Source organism: Pelodiscus sinensis, chromosome 19, assembly GCF_052426305.1.
Source record: "Pelodiscus sinensis isolate ZL-2025 chromosome 19, ASM5242630v1, whole genome shotgun sequence".
Classification (NCBI taxonomy): domain Eukaryota; kingdom Metazoa; phylum Chordata; order Testudines; family Trionychidae; genus Pelodiscus; species Pelodiscus sinensis.
In genome coordinates, this window is record NC_143070.1 from 12,507,114 (window position 1) to 12,528,312 (window position 21,199).

At 48.1% G+C, this 21,199-nt stretch overlaps 1 protein-coding gene across 1 annotated transcript; it reads left to right on the plus strand.

Annotated features, from left to right (window-relative positions):
* Positions 1-5,027: 5,027 nt before the first annotated feature.
* LOC142823201 (killer cell lectin-like receptor subfamily F member 1) lies at positions 5,028-20,333 on the plus strand. Its single transcript, XM_089770558.1, has 6 exons — positions 5,028-5,297; positions 12,166-12,264; positions 13,968-14,141; positions 15,441-15,595; positions 16,693-16,805; positions 19,787-20,333. The coding sequence occupies exons 1-6, from the start codon at positions 5,210-5,212 to the stop codon at positions 19,908-19,910; spliced, it is 753 nt and encodes a 250-aa protein (XP_089626684.1). The 5' UTR covers positions 5,028-5,209; the 3' UTR covers positions 19,911-20,333.
* Positions 20,334-21,199: the final 866 nt, after the last annotated feature.

A 21,199-nucleotide genomic window follows, 5' to 3' on the forward strand; every position in this document is an offset into this window, starting at 1 on the left:
AACTTGTTATGCTTATAAGAAGCATACGGGATCTTTTCCAGGGGAGAAGGCAATACCCTGTGTTTATTGAGAGTACAGTAGAGAAGCTGTTAGCATATATAAAGACAGACACAAGGACTATGTCTATGTAGTGCCCATCTTCAAAAAAGGGAAAAAAAGGACGATCCAGGAAACTGTAGGCCAGTCAGTCTTACCTTGGTTCCTGGAAAAATCATGGAAGGGATCCTTAAGGAATCCATTTTGAGGCACTTGGAAGAGGGGAAAGTGATCAGGAATAGTCAGCATGGATTCTCAAAAGGCAAGTTGTGCCTGACCAATCTGATTAGCTTCTATGATGAGGTAACTGGCTCGGTGGACATGGGAAAGTCAGTGGATGTTATATACCTTGACTTTAGCAAGGCTTTTGATACGGTCTCCCACAATATTCTTGCCAGCAAGTTAAGGGAATGTGGATTGGATAAATGGACGGTAGATGGATAGAAAGATGGCTAGAAGGCCAGACCCAGCGGGTAGTGATCAATGGCTCGATGTCAGGATGGCAGTCAGTTTCTAGCGGAGTGCCCCAAGGTTCGGTTCTAGGACCGGTTTTGTCCAATATCTTTATTAATGACCTGGATGAGGGGATGGATTGCACCCTCAGCAAGTTTGCAGATGACACTAAGCTGGGGGGAGAGGTAGATACGCTTAAGGGCAGAGATAGCGTCCAGAATGACTTAGACAAATTGGAGGATTGGGCCACAAGAAATCTGATGAGGTTCACCAAGGACAAGTGCAGAGTCCTGCACTTGGGACGGAAGAATCCCAAGTATAGTTACAAGTTGGGGACCAATCAGTTAAGTAGTAATTCTGCAGAAGAGGACCTGGGGGTTACAGTGGATGAGAAGCTGGATGAGTCAACCATGTGCCCTTGTAGCCAAGAAGTCTAATGGAATATTAGGTTGCATTAAGAGGAGCGTTGCCAGCAGATCAGAGATGTGATTATTCCCTTTTATTCAGCATTGGTGAGGCCACATCCGGAGTATTGTGTCCAGTTCTGGGCCCCCCACTACAAAAAGGATGTGGACTCATTGAAAAGCTCATGATACCATCTACATGTTTTGTTAGTCTATAAAGTGCTACCAGACCAGCCCCTGACACTCTGGAAAGGCTCAGGCGTGATGCTGAAGAAAGACCAGTCCAGCCTTCCCAGGACCAATTGTCCAACACTCCTGTTACGAGCCTCGTCCTGCTGGAGTCTCCTTTGCTGCTGTAAGTGCTTTTGGTTTGCTGCAGATCCAGCGTCTCTCACTGGTGCATCTCAGGCTGCTGACCCCAATGTCCTTGTTCAGATATGCACAGCCCCCGTCTCCTCCGATCACAAACCTGCAGGGCAGAAACCAGGGAGCGGGTGTGAGGCAGGAGCCGGGTGTTTCCCGTAGGTCACAGACAGGGGGCGACACTCCCACAGGGCAGGAAGCTGCTGCTTTCACACCCCTCAGTTCCCTTTCCCGCACCCTGCCCCCAACCCCGGCCCCCAGCCAAAAGAGACAGTTCCACAGGGGGCAGTGCAGCCGCAGGGCCAAGAGAGATTCTAAGAGGAACTGACCTCCATGGAGCACGTATACCAAGGGGATGGTTTAACTCCAGGTCCTGCTCCCCACCCCACCCAGCTGCAGGGTTGCCAGGTGTCTGGTATTCGGGCCCTCTGTCCAGTAAAAAAACCCAGAAAAGACCAGACGTGCAATGTTCGGTATTTCCTGGTTTTCCGGCTGGGCGTCGGACGGAAGGCTGGTGGCGGGGGGGAGTGGTTGGGAGGGGGGCGTGATCAGCGCTGGGGGGCCTCTGGTTGGAGTGACGCCTTGGAGAGGAGGGGAAGCCCCGTCTCTGCTCCTGAGCGCTATTCCAGCGTGTGATGGAGCCACAGCCAAACTCACTCACAGGACCATGCGCGGGACAGGTAGTGCCCTGGGATCTGCACATGGCCGGGCGCTCCCCCGCTACCCTCCCAGCCAGCTGGTTCTCCCCCACTTCTCCTCCCAGTCTTCCCCGGCCAGCCCCACTGCCTCCGCCAGCCCTGTTTCTGGAGGCCAGTTTTCCCCTCCTCCTCTCCCAATCTCCCCCAGCCAGCCCTGCTGCACCCAACCCCTCCCCCACGCCAGCTCTGCTTCCTGCTGGCCAGTTCTCCCCTCCTCCTCCTCCTCCCCCTCCTGATCTTCCCTGGCCAGCCCCGCTGCCCCTGACCCCCTCTCCCCCTGACCAGCTCTGCTTCCCGCCAGCCGCCCTTCCCCAGACCCCCCTCCCCTTCCTCCCAGCCAGCCCCGCTCCCCTCCTGGCTGGTCCCTCCTCCCCCACCCCGTCTGGTATTTTTTTTTTTTAAGACTACCTGGTAACCCCACCAAGCTGCCCCAGCACCCAAACTGCCCCAGGCACGGGCTCCAGGGGAGCAGCAGTGACACCGCACAGGAGAGCTGGGGTCAAGGCTCCCCAGGCACTTGACATCAGCTCTCAGGCCAGGTGCCCGGCCGACCAGGCTGCGCTGGGGAAGCTGGAGCTAAACGGCAGCAGCACAGATCCCATGGAGGTGGTGACATCCAGCCGCTCAGACCCAGCTTCCCGCCAGACCTGGACCCAGCACGACCCACCTGGGCACAGGGCGGGATCCCGGCCCACAGGCAAATCCTCCCCCACTGACCCATCTGACTACTCAGTGGCAGGTGCGGGGCTGGGAGGAGGCCCAGCACCACTCTGGGCAGGCTGGGATCTCCCCACCCCCAGACCTCCAGCCTCTGGCTCTGGGTGGACCACTTGCCACCTCTTGCTCCCCCGCTGGGGCCCGGAGGGAGCTCCGCTCAGCTGGGGGCTGCACAGCGTGCCACGGAGGAAAGTGAAGGAGGGTGGGGCAGGGCACCACGCAGGGAGGGGAAGGGGGTGGGGCTGGCCAGAAGGGGGGTGGGAAGCAGAGCTGGGAGAGGATCAGGGGCTGTAGGGGCCGGCTGCAGGGGAAGAGAGGAGGGGTGGGGCAGTGATGTACACGGCCAGGGGGCGCCCCCCCTTCCTCCTCCCGCCATGGCGCTGAGTAGTGCACCCCTCAGCCAGGCCGCTGCAGGAGAGGGAAGGGGGGGGCAGTGACGTAGACAGCCCCGCCCCATGGCCGTGTATGTCACTGCCCCGCCCCTCCTCTCCTCACCCGCGGTGGTATGGCTGAGCACGCACCACTCAGCCAAGCCGCCATGAAGGAAGGGGAAGGGGGCGGGGCGGTGACATACACAGCCAGGGGGCGGGGCCGTGTACATCACCACCCCTCTTCCCCTCCTGCTGCGCCCCTCAGCCAGGCTGCCGGGGGAGCCAGCAGTGCAGGAGGCTGTTTGGGTTCCCCCGGGATGGGAGGGGAAGGGAGGACAGTGATGTACACGGCCCTGGCCCCGGCTGTGTACGTCACCGCCCCGCCCCCCTCCCTCGCGGCAGCCCAGCTGAGCAGACAGCACTCAGCCAAGCACCACGGCGGAGGGGAAGGGGAAGAGGGCGGGGAGAGACGGAAGGGAGAGAGAGGCAGGAGGGGGAGAAGAGCTGGGGGGGGGGGAGGCAGTAGGAAGAGAGAGAGAGAGAGAGAGCGAGCGCATGCGCTCTGGAGAGAACACCTGAAAATCCCGTCTTATGACAGGCTAATTGTTTCAGACTAGCCCAGTGACCTGTCTTCCAACACTCACCAGCAATAGGTATTTTGGAGAGAATGAACTAACCAGGGAAGTTCCCGAGTGATCCATCCCATATTGTTCTGTCCCAGCTTCTAGCAGGCAGGATGTTAGGGACATCTAGAGCATGAGGCTGTGTGTGTGTGTGTGTGTGTGCACGCGCGTGCAGGGGAGGGGGAGAGTGAGAGCAGCGAATGGCAACCCCCCGCACTGACAGGAAGTGCTGAGCTGAACTAGCCCTGCTGCAGCATCAAAGGATGCTGGTGGTGTGAACAACTCCTTTGTGTGAAGCGATTTCTTGACCAACGGCAATTTCCTGAGAAAGTCCCATGGGCAGGCTCAGCTCATGTGTTAGCTGAAATGCCTCGAATCAATTTCCAGCAAGTTCACTGGTTGGTTACAATTCTTTCTAGTGTCAAACCGCTGGCACTACTTTGGAAAATCACACTCTTCACCTGCCAGACTGTAGCAGCAAAGGCCGGTTAAACAATACACAATGTGATATGCAGCTATTGTAGCAAAGGAACGTAGGTCACTGATCTATAAGAGGGAGAATGCTCCACCCACAAAACAACCTTAACTCTGCCCATGTTAAGGCCTGCCTCAGAATGCTACTAACACACATACCATGAGGCTGTCTTCCCACGTACTCCTGTCCCAGTACAACATTGTGGCCGAAAGGGCTAAGATGACCCTGAGATGTAGAAACAGGGGACTCTTGAAGGAGCTGGGAAGATATTTACATCTGGTTTTGGCCCTGGTGTGATCACTGCTGGGATCCTGTGTCCAGATCTGGTGCCCACAATCCAGGAAACATGTTGCTAAATTGGAAAGGCTTGGGGAGAGCCATGAGAATGGTAAAAGGACTGGAAAAATGGGCACTTACTTGATGAGCACCAGCAGGAATTGAACCAGGCAGCTTCAGAGCTAGAAGTGTGAGCCCCTATAGTGTGCACAAGAGAGCCAGAGGCCGTGTGCAGGGCTGTAACAGACCTATAGCCTCTGCAGGTCACCCATAGCTGGGGTCACAGACCACGTCTTGGCCAGTGATTTATACATGTCCATCTCTCCCCTCCCATTGCTGCCCCTCAGTGCCTTGGGGGAGGAGGGTTTGCGGAGTTTCCCAGAATGCACTGCTTCTGCGGCTGAGCTGGGAAGATTGGTTTTGGTACCCAGAGGACGTCACGGTGGAAATGATTTAGGAAGCGGTTAGTGTGGACACAGAGCGAACTTTCAGTGGTTGTAAACCCCATTCAGCAGGGCTAGTTGGGGGGCCCTGACCTGCTTGAATTCAAAGCCGATCTACCCGGCCCGTTCAGTTCTCAGAACAATCCAGGGGAGGGGGAAAGACAGAGCGGTAGCCACTTAATGCACACCACGCAATGTCTGCATTTCCTGTGTGGTTTCTAGTGAAGAACGGTCAGTGCTTGTAGGTGCCCTGAGCTGCACAGATCATGCCTGATGGCCAGTTAATGGGGCACCTCCTTGCCCCGCTCTGAGCCCCTGCTGGGAAATCAAAGCAGGGACACACTTGGCCAATGGAAGACGAAGAGGGCTACATGGCATTAGACCTCCGGCAGAAGCAGAGACAGGCAGGCCGCCACGCAGCAGGAGGTGGGGCCCATGGTAAGTCTTCGAGCGCCCTGGGTACCTGCTTTTGCAACACAGCGTTTACAGGCTGGCTTTAAAGAAAACCAGCGGAGCTGCAATTTACTAGAATCGGGCACCCAACTCCACTGGACGGCTCTAACAGCCCTCGCCTGATCCTTTATGTGCTGCATTTCAGAAGAGATGAGTGAAAGCATCTCAGGGTGAGTGGATGGTTCACAGGGAGTAAGACTGGCTGAATCTGCCCTTTAATTTTGTATTTCCAATGTCACAGCTAAAGATTTGTTCCAGCAACTACTCACCAGGGGCAGATGACCGTTTTGCGGGGCCCCGGGCAGCGTAATTTCGTGGGGCCCCCCCTTTGCCACGGCGCATGCGCGAGGCTTTTTGGAGCGCGGGGCCCGGGGCGGCCGCCCCGTTCGCCCTGCCCTATATCCACCCCTGCTACTCACTATGTGTGGTAGGGTTAACTACGCTGCATAGCACCGTTCCGGGCCTAAATGTCAGATGAGAACTAATTCTTCTCGAGGGCTGACATTAAAACCAGTAGCGGTCCAGCTGGCCTCCAAACAGACTTCAAACAGCAGGCATTTATCAGCACAGGCCTGATTCTGAATGAGCTTCCCCAACCCGTGTATCTGTCTTAGAGGCAGAAAAATCTCTGTCTCCCTTGAGCTGTGCACATGAAGTGTAGCTGTGTTGGTCCTAGGATAGGAGAGAGACGAGATAGTGGGCAAAGCTTTTACCAGACCAACTTGGGTTGGTGGAAGAAACAAACTTTCCAGCCACACGGAGCTTTCCTTCAGGTGTGTGCAGCTCAAAAGCTTGTCTCTTCCACCAGCTGAACTTGATCCAATAAGAACATAAGGGCAGTCGTATTGGGTCAGATCAAAGGACCATCCAGTCTTTTGACAGTGGCCAACGGCAGATGCCCCCGAGGGAATGAACAGAATTGGTTGTGATGGGTTGTAACTCAGAGGTCCCCTTGGGGGTGACCATGCCACAGTGCCCACCTACCTGCCCTTTGGTGCTCTCCACCACGATTTGGTCTCCCCCAGCCAAGACACGGAAGTAACAGCCCCCGCCCCCCATCAGAGCAACATACACACATCAGGTCAGCCCTGAGAAGGCCCAGCTCTAAGGCCATTAACAGAAGTCAAGAGTTCAGCCCCGAAGAGGATCAAAACCCCAGATAAATCCGTCTTACTCTGTATAACAGTTTTACACAGAGAGAGTCCATAAGGCGCAGCTTCTTTATCAATGAGAGAGAGATGCATATGCATAAGCCAATTTTCAGAGAGCATGGGACAGGGCCCAGTCACACAAGTAATCAAGCGAGCCAATAAAAGATAACATCTCTTCTCCCTCGCCTCTCTAAAGTATTGGGGGTAGCCAAGTTAGTCCGTACAAGATAATCTTAAAAAACAACAAATGGTCTGGTAGCACTTTATAGACTAACAAAACATGTGAGTCTATAAAGTGCTACCAGACCACTTGTTGTTTTTTAAGTTTTCTCTGAAGTGTGTGTGTCATTCTCAGGTGCGAGGAAACTTTGGCACACATCAACAAGCTGTATTTTCCACGCAAAGACCGACACAAAGGTTGTTTTGTTGTTTATTTTGCGGCGCACTGCCTATAGTTTGCGCTGTAAACTCCATAGTTGTTTTAGTCTTTAACAAAGAAAATTGCTCTTGTGGCTGAGACCCTCGCCTGCTGCTGAAGAGTCCTGGGGCAAATCACCTGTGTGCCTCAGTTTCCCCCTTGTAGCATGGGGATGAAAACAAAGGCCCTTATTAAAAAAAATTGCTGGGATTTTATCACTCTTTATTCTAAAATTTTTAAAAGGAGTACACATAGTCAAAACTGAAAACAAAACATAGTGGATGGGTCCAAGGGGAACCTGATACTCTTGGAGGCCATGGAAGAGGGGGTACTTACAATATAGCAGTCTGGTGGTCTCAGCTATTGAGATCATGCTCCCTGCTCATCTTGTTCCCCCATTGCTCAGAGGAAGCAGACAGGGCTGGGATCAAGAAGAGCAGTGTTCCCTGTGAGCTATGCGCTTGTGCGGCGACTCAGGAGGGATTCAAATACCACCAGCCGATTAGCAGAGCGCTGACAGCTAGCTTTTTTGTTTCTACTAGTGGTGCACATTGGCATATGCCTCAGTGCACAGAACAAAATTTATTCCACATGTGGACTGAAAAGATCAGAGGGAACATTGATCAGGAGGGGAATGGAGTGCTGCACACTGTGGCTACGTCTACATTGCGCTCTCCTGCGCAAGAACATATGCAAATGAGGCATGCCTCATTTGCATATGTTCTTGCACAAGAGAGCGAAATGTAGACATAGCCTGTGAGTACTGGCTCTTCGATCAGATAGAGTCTTCTCCTGATCTCGGCCCTTAGCACAGCCCCATCTGCTCCCTGGGACCACATTGAAGCTCTGTATAGAGTCAGGAAGGTGGTTCTGTGTGGGTCGGGTTGGCTGCCAGTACCAGACCGTCCCTCCATCTTGCTCTCCAAGGCAGACAGACCCTAGTCAGACAGAACTCATGCACAGGAAGCAGGTTAGGCTGTGGTGCAGGGCCAGGGTCCGGAAGGGCCCTCCCCTCAAAGTGTGGTCAGTAGTCAAGGTGTGGAATCTTCCTCCTCCCACTTGATTTTAAGTTTCAGGTCTACTTCTTCTGCCAAAAAATTCTTGGGTCTCAAAAAAGCCAAATTTGCGTGAAAAAAAAATCAGGAAAACTTGAGTCCCGGCTTTTTCAAAACCTGGGAAATGTTCAGAGAAGAATCAGAAAATACGGAAAGTGAAGGGGATCCTTGCGTGAAGATGATAATTCTTTCTTTGCTTGTTCTAATCAGCTCACATGCTCTTGGGCAGAGCCCGACATATTGGCTACGTCTACACTGTGTTTCATCAAAAACAACAAGGGGTCCTGTCATGCCTTAAAGACTAACAATTTTATTATGGCATGAGCTTTCGTGAATTGCAACTCACTTTGTCAGATGCATGAAGTGAAAGAAAAAGAAACAGGTGGTACGGTTACAGAGATGAGGGTGTTACATTAGAGCTAATCAATTGGGACAGATATGAATAAGAAGGCGAGAATACTGAAAGGGAAAAATTACTTATTTCCGCTGTTTCATGTTGCAGACTGGTTTTGATCTGGAATTCATATGCACATTTGACACCATGGCTGCGTTTAGACTGGCAAAAACTTGCCAGCTGTCTACACTGGCCGCTTGAATTTGTACGAGAACACTGACGATCTCATGTAAGATTGTCAGTGTTCTTGCACAAATACACTGACGCTCCCGCTCAGGAAAAAGCCCTCTTGCACAAATATTTTTGCGCGAGAGGGCCAGTGTAGACAGGGAAGAACTGTTTTGAACAAAAAAGCCCTGATGGTGAAAATGGCGATCGGGGCTTTCTTGTGCAAAATCGTGTCTAGACTGGCCACGGATGCTTTTACGCAAAAGCACTTTTTGCACAAAGGCACCCCTGCCAATCTAGATGCTCTTTTGCAGAAATACTTTTAACGGAAAAACTTTTCCATTAAAAGCAATTCTGCAAAATCATGCCAGTCTAGACGCACCCCATCAGTATGGGTCTGAATTTGGGATTGGGAAAATCCTCATTACAATAAGCAATCGTTCCCTTTAGGTATTCTGACCTTGTTGTCCACATCCACCTTGACTGAATTAGCTCTGAGGTAACATTCCCTTCTCTGTAACTCTACCAACACTTCCATGTCTGTAGCCCTACTATCAGTTTCTGTCTCTTTCACTTCATGCATCTGATGAAGTGAGCTGCAACTCACAAAAGCTAATCCCATAATAAAATTGTTAACCTTTAAGGTTCCACCGGTCTGCTTGTCTTGTTTTATTTTCCTGTTTATTTAAAGAGCTAGCTTGTAGTTTTAATACAGCTTTCCACTTGCCTCAACTGGTATGGCTGAAGCACAGATTCTCTGTGTAGCCAGAAAGGGAAGTACCTAGCACCTCACCCTTATGTGACAGAGCCAACCAGTCAGTGACGGTTCATTTGTTAATGGGTTGACATTGTTTGCAGTGGAGTACAGCTGTGTTGGTGCCAGGATATTCGAAGAAGAAGGTGGGTGAGGTAATATCTTTTATTGGCCCAACTTCTCTTGATGGAAGAGAGAAACGTTGAAGAAGAACTCCGTGGGCTCGTCTACACTGGCCCCTTTTCCAGAAGGGGCATGTAAATTTCACCTATCGTAGTAGGGAAATCCGCGGGGGATTTAAATATCCCCCGCGGCATTTAAATAAAAATGTCCGCCGCTTTTTTCCGGCTTTTAAAAAAGCCGGAAAAGAGCGTCTACACTGGCCCCGATCCTCCGGAAAAAGCGCCCTTTTCCGGAGGCTCTTATTCCTACTTTGAATTAGGAATAAGAGCCTCCGGAAAAGGGCGCTTTTTCCGGAGGATCGGGGCCAGTGTAGACGCTCTTTTCCGGCTTTTTTAAAAGCCGGAAAAAAGCGGCGGACATTTTTATTTAAATGTCGCAGGGGATATTTAAATCCCCCGCGGATTTCCCTACTACGATAGGTGAAATTTACATGCCCCTTCCGGAAAAGGGGCCAGTGTAGACGTAGCCCGTGTGTCTTGAAAACTTGTCTCTCACCAACAGAAATTGATCCCTTAAATGATGTTACTTCACTTTCCTTGTTTCTCTCATAGGGTATGTCTACACTACAAAGTTAATTCAAATTAACATCCGTTAGTTCGAATTAACTTTCATAGCGTCTATACATACAAACCGCTAGTTTGAACTTAATTCGAACTAGTGGAGTGCTTAATTTAAACTAGGTAAACCTCATTCTACGAGGACTAACGCCTAGTTCGAATTAAGTAGTTCGAATTAAGGCTGTGTAGCCACTTAATTCGAACTAGTGGGAGGCTAGCCCTCCCCAGCTTTCCCTGGTGGCCACTCTGGGCACCACCAGGGAAACTCTTCTGCCCCCCTCCCGGCCCCGGGGCCCTTAAAGGGGCACGGGCTGGATATGGTGCCCGTGCCAGGTGCAAGCCTGCCAGCACCCAGCCAGCAGACCCTGCACCCGGCACGGCTTGAGCCAGCCACCCGCTGCCACCCAGCCCTCCGCCTCTTCCCGGGACCAGGCTGGCGGCTCCCGGGAGCCTGCCCAGGTCCGCAGGCGGCGGGCGCCCGCATGGTCTAGTGCAGACACCGTGGACCTCATCCACGACCTCCGCAATAGGCACAGGAAAGTGGCCGTCTAGGGCAGGAGAGCTGCCAGCCTGGCCACCCAGGAGCAGGTTTGCATGAAAATCAAGGTGGTCCAGTGAGACCCCCGACCCTGAGCCCTGAGCTTAGAATGGCCGTACTGGGTCAGACCAAAGGTCCATTTAGCCCAGTAGCCTGTCTGCCAACAGCAGCCAACAGTAGGTACCCTGGAGGGGATGGACCGAAGACAATGACCAAACCATTTGTCTCGTGCCATCCATCTCCAGCCTTCCACAAACAGAGGCCAGGGACACCATTTCTACCCCCTGGCTAATAGCACTCCATGGACCCAACCTCCATGACTTGATCTCACTTTTCTTTAAACTCTGTTCTAGTTCTAGCCTTCACAGCCTCCTGCAGCAAGGAGTTCCACAGGTTGACTATTTGCTTTGTGAAGAACAACTTTCTGTTGTTAGTTTGAAGCCTGCTACCCATTCATTCATTTGGTGTCCTCTAGTCCTTCTATTATGGGAACTAATGAAGAACTTTTCTTTATGCACCCTCTCCACACCACTCATGTTTTTATAGACCTCTATCATATCCCCCCTCCGTCTCCTCTTTTCTAAGCTGAAAAGTCCCAGTCTCTTTAGCCTCTCTTTGTATGGGACCTGTTCCAAACCCCTCATCATTTTAGTTTCCCTCCCCTCTCCCAGCCTCTCTCTTCCCCTCTCCCACCTCCTTTTCCCAGTCTCCCCGTGTTTTGTTCAAGAAAGAGAGTTTCTATTTTTGACCACACATGTCCTTTATTTTGTACATCAGGAAGGAGGGCTAGGGAGGAGTAAGTGGAAGGAGGTGAGGGTGGAATGGGGTACGAGCCCCTGATGGGGAGGACTGGGCTGGCTCTGCAGGCTCCTCAGGGTGGAAGCTCTCCTGCAGCCCCCCAATTGACTCTGGATGGCAGCCTGTGGCAAGTGCAGCCGGGCTGATGGCCGAGTGCTGTGATGTGCCGAGTGTGGGCACTCAGGGCACTCCAAGCCAGGACTGGTTTGCAAGCAGGGAACCCCTGAGAACTGTCTGTCCGGGGTGGGGGTTGGGTCCCTTTAAGCACAGCCCTCAGCTAGCCTGAGACAGCAGCTCCACTCTCTAAGTCCTACTCTGATGCCCTGCCGGCACTGCTTCCGGCCATCCTTAAGCCCGGTTCAGGGTCCACTCAATGTGGACATGGTAGTTCGAATTAGCAAAATGCTAATTCGAACTAGTTTTTAAGTCTGGATGCGCTAATTCGAATTAGCTTAGTTTGAATTAATTCATTCGAAATAAGTTAGTTTGAATTAGTGCTGTAGTGTAGACATACCCATAGTTATCTTTAGTATGTCTTCAGCTTTGACATATGGTATTCTGGTAAGACACTTCAAATAATTACTTCTGGTATTACATAAATACTCGGTGGGCTATACAACAGCATCCCATGTCTCACTGTTATTATCTCTGACTGCTGTTTGACCATCTCTGTTCCAGGACTGGGATTTATGTATAAATATAGCAAGTAGTCCCAGACTCCATGTTGTTGTCTTCTCCTACACCGGAAACCACCCAACAAGGCCCTGGCATGTTGCTTCTGCTTGGCAGAGAAGCAGAAGGGATGTTAGAATGAGCTCCGCATATGGATTGTTGCAGATTCCTGTCAGCGTGCCCGCTGTATTCGAATTGCTCTAGGGGTCGGATGGGCTGGGAATATTGTCCTGCTGGCTGCTGTGATAGCACTGGGGCTGTGGGGTGAGTAGATCCAGGGCTTACAACCATTTGCACAGGTATGTAACAGTGCACCATGAATTCTCCTTTTCCCACATGCCATTGAGATTCCACGTCTGCTTCCAATGTGTTATGTGATCAGAACCCCAGGCACGCCCTTATCGCACGTCACCATATAATATGAAGAATGGGAAATGACAGCCTAGGAAGGAGTAATGCAGAAAGATAGCCAGGGGCCATAGTGGACCACAAGCTAAATATGAGTCAACAGTGTGAGACTGTTGCAAAAAAAGCAAACATGATTCTGGGCTGCATTAACAAGAGTGTTGTGAGGAAGACACGAGAAGTCATTCTTCCGCTCTACTCTGCGCTGATTAGACGTCACTTGGAGTATTGTGTCCAGTTCTGGGCACCATATTTCAAGAAAGATGTTGAGAAATTGTAGAAGGTCCAGAAAAGAGCAACAAGAGAGATGAAAGGTCTAGCGAACGAGCTATGAGGGAAGACTAAAAGAATTGGGCTTGTTTAGTTTGGAAAGGAGAAGACTTAGGCTATGTCTAGACTGCAGGCTTCTTTCGAAAGAGGCTCTTTCGAAAGCATCTTTCGAAAGAGCCTCTTTCAAAAGATCGCGTCTAGACTGCAGGCGGATCTTTCGAAAGAGAAATCCGCTTTTTCGAAAGAGAGCACCCAGCGAGTCTGGATGCTCTCTTTCGAAGACGGCCTCTTTACATTGAAGAACGCCTTCCTTCGAAAGAGGAACTTTCGAAGGAAGGCGTTCTTCCTCGTGAAACGAGGTTTACCGCCATCGAAAGAAAAGCCGCGTTCTTTCGAAATAATTTCGAAAGAACGCGGCTTGAGTCTGGATGCAGGGGAAGTTTTTTCGGGAAAAGGCTACTTTTCCCGAAAAAACCCCTGAGTCTGGACACGGCCTTAGAGAGGGAATGATAGCAGTTTTCAAGTAGCTAAAAGAGTATTACAAGGAGGAGGGAAAAAAATTGTTCTCTTTGTCCTCTGAGGATAGGACAAAAAGCAATGGGCTTAAACTGCAGAAAGGGTGGTTTAGGTTGGGCATTACAAAAAACTTCCTGACAGTCAGGGTGGTTAAACACTGGAATAAATTGCCTAGGGAGGTTGTGAAATCTCCATGTCTGGAGATATTGAAGAGTAGGTTAGATAAAAGTCTATCAGGGATGGTCTAGACAGTATTTGGTCCTGCCATGAGGGCAGGAGACTGGACTCGATGACCTCTCAAGGTCCCTTCCAGTTCTAGTGTTCCATGATTCTATGATTCTATGAACAAAATGTACATCAGAGCTGGAAACATGAGAGTCCTGGGATGTGCCTAGATCATGTCCCAGTTAAATGTGTAGGGAAAAGGGGATTACAACTTACAGTTACGGCTCTGCGCAGATACAAAATTGGTATGCTCAGCCACAATATTGTGGATGCGGATACCGGTGGATATACAGAAGATATCTGTAAACTTGCAGGGATCTACAAACGAATTTTGTATCTGCTCAGGTTCATAACTCCTAGTTAGGTTTTCCCTGGGTCGTTCTTTTAATCAGTCTAGATGCTCCGTGTACACAGCCAGTCTGCTGTTTAATTACACAGGCTCAGGATTATCCTGGATGTCCCAGATTTTTGTTCCGCAAAGGTGACAACCCCATTAAAAACTCAGTTTTCTCTGACCCCCTCTTGTCACTGATGTTGGTGCTGTCATAAAGTTTTCCAGTTACACGTCCGTTGTGAAGAACAGACCAGAGCAGCAATGAATAGCATGAGTAACGACGGTGCCACCTACATTTCCACCAATGGAACCAGACACACCACTAGCCTGGAAGAGTTCCTGTCTCACTTGAAACAATTTCTGTGTCAGCCTTCCTACAGTCGCCCAGAAGGTAACCTCATAGGTACCACTGCAGCTTCCTGCACTGCAGTGACATCTAGTGGCAACTTTGTAATTCAGTACACACAGAACAGGTTGCTTCAATATGTGCCATAAATACCCTCATTGCTTGTGAATCTTGCATCCCCAAAGGTTGAGAGATTCTTCCACTCCTTCTCCTATACTCCACCATATACACAATAGTGTCCTGCAGGGGAAAGAGATCACCCTATGGCTTTAACTATGGTTTAGAGCAATGTTTCTCAACCTTATTTTTATAAAGTACCCCTTTAAAAAAAATAAAAATTATGAGTACCCCCAGTACCTACAGTTTTCAGACACACCATATTTTTTCTACCATTGCAACATATTTGTTTAAACAACTTAATTGTAGCTGAGTGGGCGATGAAATTTTTGGGTGTTAAAAGTACAAAAATAATAAAATGCTGTAAAACGTAAAACAAAAATTCAGTTTTCTCCAAATTTCAGTTGTGTTTACGTACTCCGCAGACTTCTCTCGAGTACCTCTAAAGGTACTCATACCACTGGTTAAGAAACACTGGTTTAGCAACCTCCCTACCATAAATCATCTATCAACAATAAGCAGCCATCTCTGGGGAGGGACTTTCTGGTTCTTTAGCAGCGCACTACAACACTGTATGCAAGAGCTAAAGAGCAGAAATATCCAACTGCAATTTCACAGGGAATTAAGGGAGGGGGGAAATGTAGCTACCCAAACTGGCAAAGCAACATTGCTGTTCAAAAGTGGCAATGAGGTGTAATAATCCCATTTTGATGCCACCACCTGAAAAACTATAAGAGCTGAGGAAATTATTCTGCACATACATGTAAAAAGCCCACACATGGATGCAAAAGATTAGAGGGAACATTACCCACTACCTATCCTTTAAATGCACCAGAAGGCGGCCCCTTGTTGTTGTGTTACAGCAAGGAATAAATAACTTTTACTTATTCACTTTCTCCAGAGCGATCATGATTTTATAGACCTCCATCATAACCCCCCCCCCCCTTCTTTTTGCTGGACAGCTCTAGTTTTCTATTTTGCATGATGTTTGGGTGGACGGGGGAGATTGCATTCACTGACCATGTCTATATACACAGTCTAAGGATTTACATGTTCAAATAAAAGCACTAGATCCCCACAAACTTCCAGCTCTGTGATTCCATTCTGCAATACTAGAGGTCTGGCTGACACCTCTACCAATGCACCTTCCCCCTGGGCTGCAGTGTGTCCTGCCATCCGGCAACAAGGCCTATCCTTAAACAAAACTATCTTCTTTCCTTACTCCAGAGGGCTCCGGGTGCAAATTCTGCCCCACGGACTGGCATATGCATGAGGGAAAATGCTACTGGGCATCTAAAGAGAGTGGAATTTGGAACAGGAGCAATGATGATTGCTTAGCGAAGAGGTCTCACCTCCTGGTGATCCAGGATGAAAAGGAGATGGTAAAGTAAAAGGCAAATTTGTTGCAAAGAAAGCAAACATGAATCTGGGCTGCATTAACAGATGTGTTGTGAGCAAGACACGAGAAGTCATTCTTCCACTCTACTCTGTGCTGGTTAGGCCTCAGTTGGAGTACTGTGTTCAGTTCTGGGCACCGCATTTCAAGAAAGATGTGGAGACATTGGAGAGGATCCAGAGAAGAGCAACGAGAATGATTAAAGGTCTAGAGAACATGAGCTATGAGGGAAGGCTGAAGGAACTGGGTTTGTTTAGTTTAGAAATGAGAAGATTGAGGGGGGACATGATAGCCATTTTCAGATATCTAAAAGAGTGTCATAAGGAGGAGGGAGAAAACTTGTTCATCTTGGCCTCTGAGGATAGAACAACAAGCAATGGGCTTAAATTGCAGCAAAGGAGGTTTTGGTTGGACATTAGGAAAAAGTTCCTAACTGTCAGGGTGGTCAAACACTGGAATAAATTGCCCAGGGAGGTTGTGGAATCCCCATCTGTGGAGATATTTAAGAGTAGGTTAGATAAATGTCTATCAGGGATGGTCTAGACAGTATTTGGTCCTGCCATGAGGGCAGGGGACTGGACTCGATGATCTCTCGAGGTCCCTTCCAGTCCTAGTATTCTATGATTCTATTAAATTACATACACTGCAGCTGGGGTAATAGGTCACTTGTTATAATATTATTGCCCCTATTTCTAACACTACTGCTGCTCCTTTGCCAAGCAGAAGCAGCATTTTGGGGCCTTGTTGAGTTATTTCTGGTGCAGGAGAAGTTAACAACATGGAGTCCGGGATGACTTGCTATTTACACAGGAATACCAGCCCTGGAACAGAGAAGGTCAAACAGCATGCAGGGCAATCCCTTCTCCCAGGCATCTCAGCCCAACACCAACAGCCAGTTCCTAGGGAGCCCCTCTAACTCCAGAATGACCTGTCTTTGGAAAGAAATAGCTTTGGCTCAGGTAGTGCTGATCGTTGCTCATGATAGCCCCTGAAAATCAACAGCCTGTGTCTAAAGAGAGTTTGCAGGGAATGGTATCAACTTATGGCATGTTCATTCAGTCCCTTCTAATTTGTACTTCACAGGATTTCATAGCCAGTGTCACTCAGGACACAAATCCGGTTTGGCTGGGACTCACCATGACATCCCCACAGAGGAAGTGGACCTGGGTGGACAACTCCCATCTGGATCAAACACGGTGAGCGTTGCTGGTGTTGACTATTTTCTAGCAGCTTAGAAACAATAGTTTGGCTTGCTGATTTTGACAGGGACGAAAAGTGATACACTCCCTCCCTCTGTCACTAATAGGAATTGAAGATCATGACAGAGGTCAATAAAAAGGTAATTTCTCTAAGATATCTCTCTATATATTTTAGAGATTTGTGTGTTTGTCTGTCTGTGAGTCCATCCGTCTGTGTGTCTCTGCATGAGTTCATTTATTCCAGAACTCTTAAATGGTCAGAGCTAGGGCCAACAACTTTGATTGCAGCTTCCTCTTTTTCTAACAGAAAGAAAGCTCAGCGTTTGGTTGTGCCAGGACAACCGGAAGTGCTGGGAATTGCACTGTTTTCCTCCTGGACACCTCTCAGCTGCATAATATAAAACTCCCCTGCATCATTCAATATCCTGCTTCCACAAGGCACACGAGTGTGCTGCTGTTTCAAGATTTTAAGAGAATATATTCACTAATGGGACTAGATCATGCTTTCAGAACATAAGTGTGGCCATATTGGATCAGATTAATGGTTCATCTAGCCCAGTGTTCTGTATTCCGATAGTGGCCAATGCCAGGTGCCCCAGAGGGAATGAACAGAACAGAGAATCAAGTGATTTATTCCCTGTCACCCATTCCCAACTTCTGGCAAACAGAGGCCAGGGACACCAATACTGTCATCCTGGCTAATAGCAATTGATGGACCTAACCTCCAATAATTTATCTAGCTCTTTTTTGAGCCCTACTAGGGTGCATCTACACTGAACCCATAGGTCAAAATAAGATATGCAATTTGAGCTATGAAAATTGTGTATCTTATTTCAATCTAATTTCAGAATAAACCGCTATTCTAAAATGTCCCTTAACCCTCGTGGAATAAGGTTACAGGGATATTGGAATAGTAAGCCCATTTTTTCAAAATCTATTTAGAAATAGATTTAAAAGACGTGGAATAGCTATTTTGGGTTACTGAAAGTATCCTGAAGTAGCCCCATAGTCTAGATGTAGCTTTATGGTATTTGCCTTCACAACATCCTCTGGCAAGGAGTTCCACAGAGCATGCATTTTCCACTGTGTAAAAAAAAAACTTCCTTTTGTTTGTTTCGCACCTGCTGACTATTCATTTCATTTGGTGACCCCTCATTGTTGTGTTACTGCAAGGAATAAATAACTTTTACTTATTCACTTTCTCCAGAGCGATCATGATTTTATAGACCTCCATCATATCCCCCCCTTCATCATCTTTTTTCCAAGCTGAAAATTGCCAATCCTATTAATTTCTCCTCATCTGGCAGCCATTCTATCTTTCTAATCACTTTTGTTGCCCTTTTCTGAACCTTTTCCAATTCCAGTGTATCTTTTTTGAGATGAGGCATTCACATCTGCACGCTGTGTTCAAGAACACAAAGGGGCCTGCATCTGAGAATATAATCTTCTGACAATCCATAGCATCTCCATGGGTGATACTGAATGGCATTGATTATCATAATGTATCTTTCTGGACACAGAAATTCAGAGAAGATGATCCAAACCATCCTTTTGAGACTTAAGATCTATTAATCTAAGATAGGACTATAAACAGTAAAATACCTTCATTGTCTAGTTCTTGAATGATGTCATTATAGGACAGTGTTAAGGTTGTTTAATTTGCCAACTCTATATTTCCACGTCTCAGCAGGTCTTTAAAATAAACTTATTTGTGTATGTTTTGGGTTTTTAACACTGATTTTGAGGATAGTGGCAATATCTCTCTAAATTCCAGCTGTGTGTACTCGACTTCACTCCAGTGTAATTCAGCCATATGTCTGTGGGAATTATTATATGTTTGTTGCTGTTATTACACCTCGTGGAATTCTGTCCCCACAAAATAAAAATAAAAATAAAAATTCTGCCCATAATATTTTAAAAGTCTACAAAATCCGGCATATTTTGTTGAAATAACACAATATAACCACATGGGTTTGAATTATTTTCATAATTTATTTCAAAATATCCATCAGCAAGTATTTCTGTAACTGTTCAGACAACAAAAAAGATGCAAGACATTGTTTTTTAAAACAAATGGATTCCTTATTAGACATATCAATACAGCACTTCGAGTAATAATTTTGGCTACAATACGGAACCAGGATCCGGGCAAAGGCTGGGGGGAGTCAGAGTAACAAAGGAGCTAAGGGAGAGAGAATTAATTGCTGAGGAGCCTGGGAGTGAACTTGGAGGGTTGTTTGGGGTGGGTGGGATCAGCAGAGAACAGAATGCTTTTTTGGCAGGAGATTTTTCAGGGATCAGGAAACCTCTCCATGAAGATCCTGGTTGGCCTGAAGGCTCTCCCATTCAGTCAGATGCATTTGCCCCTGTCCCCCTCACCCATCATCCTGATGTGCCTCCGTAGTCTCCTCCCCTCTCCTCATGAGGCCTTGCACTTCCATCCCCATTCAACCCTTGATTCATCACTGTCACCCCCACTATCTCCTGATCCCCCACCCTGGTTTGTCCTCCCCAGCCATTCTGAACACCCCGCCCCCCAAAACCCTGTGCATTCCACTCTGTGCTCACCTGATTCTGTGGCCTGGGTGCTGGTGTTGAATTTCTGCTCCTGGAGCAATTCTTCATTCCTGCTGTGTTCTGGTGCCACAGTGACCTCTGTTGGGCAAAAGATGGAACTGCAGCACTTCCGGGGCAGACTGTAATTTCTACGGAAAGAAAATTCTCCGGGACACATGAATTCTGCGCCTATGCAGTGGCACAGAATTCCCTTAGGAATAAATAACTCTTTTGGTAATGTCGACAAGTCTTTTCTGCTGAGACACACCTGCTCATCATATCTGCCCTAGGGCACAGTAGGAAAATACACAGGAGAAGGAAGAAAGCAAGAGTTATTACAAATGTGAGTTCTTGAGGTGAAAAAGCTGTCATTGGTTTAATATATTCAAATGCACAAATTATGAATTTCTCCTTTGTTCTAGGTTCCCAATAGTGGGCCCTGCCGAAAGGAACAGCTGTGGAGTGATAAAAGGAAAGCAGATTCATTCTGAGACCTGCAGTGCTGTTGTTAAATGGATTTGTGAGAAGGAAGCTTTCCTGATATAATTAAAAAGGCATCCAGGACCCCCTATTTGCAGAAATGAAGCAGAAAGCAGGCTTGTGATCTGTCACATGGTCAATATTCCAAGGGATTGTTTGTTTATTTTCATTTCAAAGCTGGAATAAAAACGTTCAAAAGAGAAATGGAAGCTCCTTTGAGGATTGGGGGACTTGATTGCTAGCTCCACTTCTATTTCTCTGGCCTAACAGGAGCTGGGATTGACTCCCTGAAAAGTCTCTCTCGCCACATGCATGCCCCGTTGTGAAGAGTTTCATTCGGGAAGTTGGCATACTAAAGACCAAGACTCCCAGCGCTTTTCTTTGAGTCACATTGGAAATAATTTCCCTAATAACGCGTAAGTTTATCCTGACTCATTGCTCATGCAGACTTGCCTTTCTTAGCCCCAAAGACCATTGATGCGGGTTGCCTCAGTACAAATATGAGCATATACAGCCATAATCTATGCCCTAGTAACATTACTACATAGGCTACGTCTAGACTGGCATGATTTTCCGCAAATGCTTTTAACGGAAAACTTTTCCGTTAAAAGCATTTTCAGAAAAGAGCGTCTAGATTGGCATGGACGCTTTTCCGCAAAAGCACTTTTTGCGGAAAAGCGTCCGTGGCCAATCTAGATGTGCTTTTCCGCAAAAAAGCCCCGATTGCCATTTTCACGATCGGAGCTTTTTTGAGGAAAACAAATCTCAGCTGTCTACACTGGCTCTTTTGTGCAAAACTTTTGCACAAAAGGGACTTTTGCCCAAACGGGAGCAGCATAGTATTTCCGCAAAAAGCACTGATTTCTTACAGTAGGAAGTCAGTGCTTTTGCGGAAATTCAAGCGGCCAATGTAGACAGTGGGCAAGTTTTTCCGGAAAAGCGGCTGATTTTCTGGAAAAACTGGCCAGTCTAGACACAGCCCATATGTATCACCCAGAATCCTTATAATTGGTTCAGGCCCAGGAGGTATCTTCCCATCATGGCCTGATACCATAGGTGAGGGCAGTGTGTCTCAACCTTTTTTTATACAGTACCCCTTTTAAAAATATATATATATATATACCCCTAGTACCTACAGTTTTCACACACACAACATTTTTTTCTACCATTCTGACACATTTGTTTAAACAGCTTAACCATAGCTGGGCAGGTGATGACTTTTTGGGAGTAAAAATCATAACAATAAAATGCTGTAAAACTGAAAACAAAAATTCATTTTTCTTCAAATTTCAGTTGTGTTGATGTACCCTCCCTTTCCTCCCCTCGACATTTCTCGAGTACCCCTAAAGGTACTC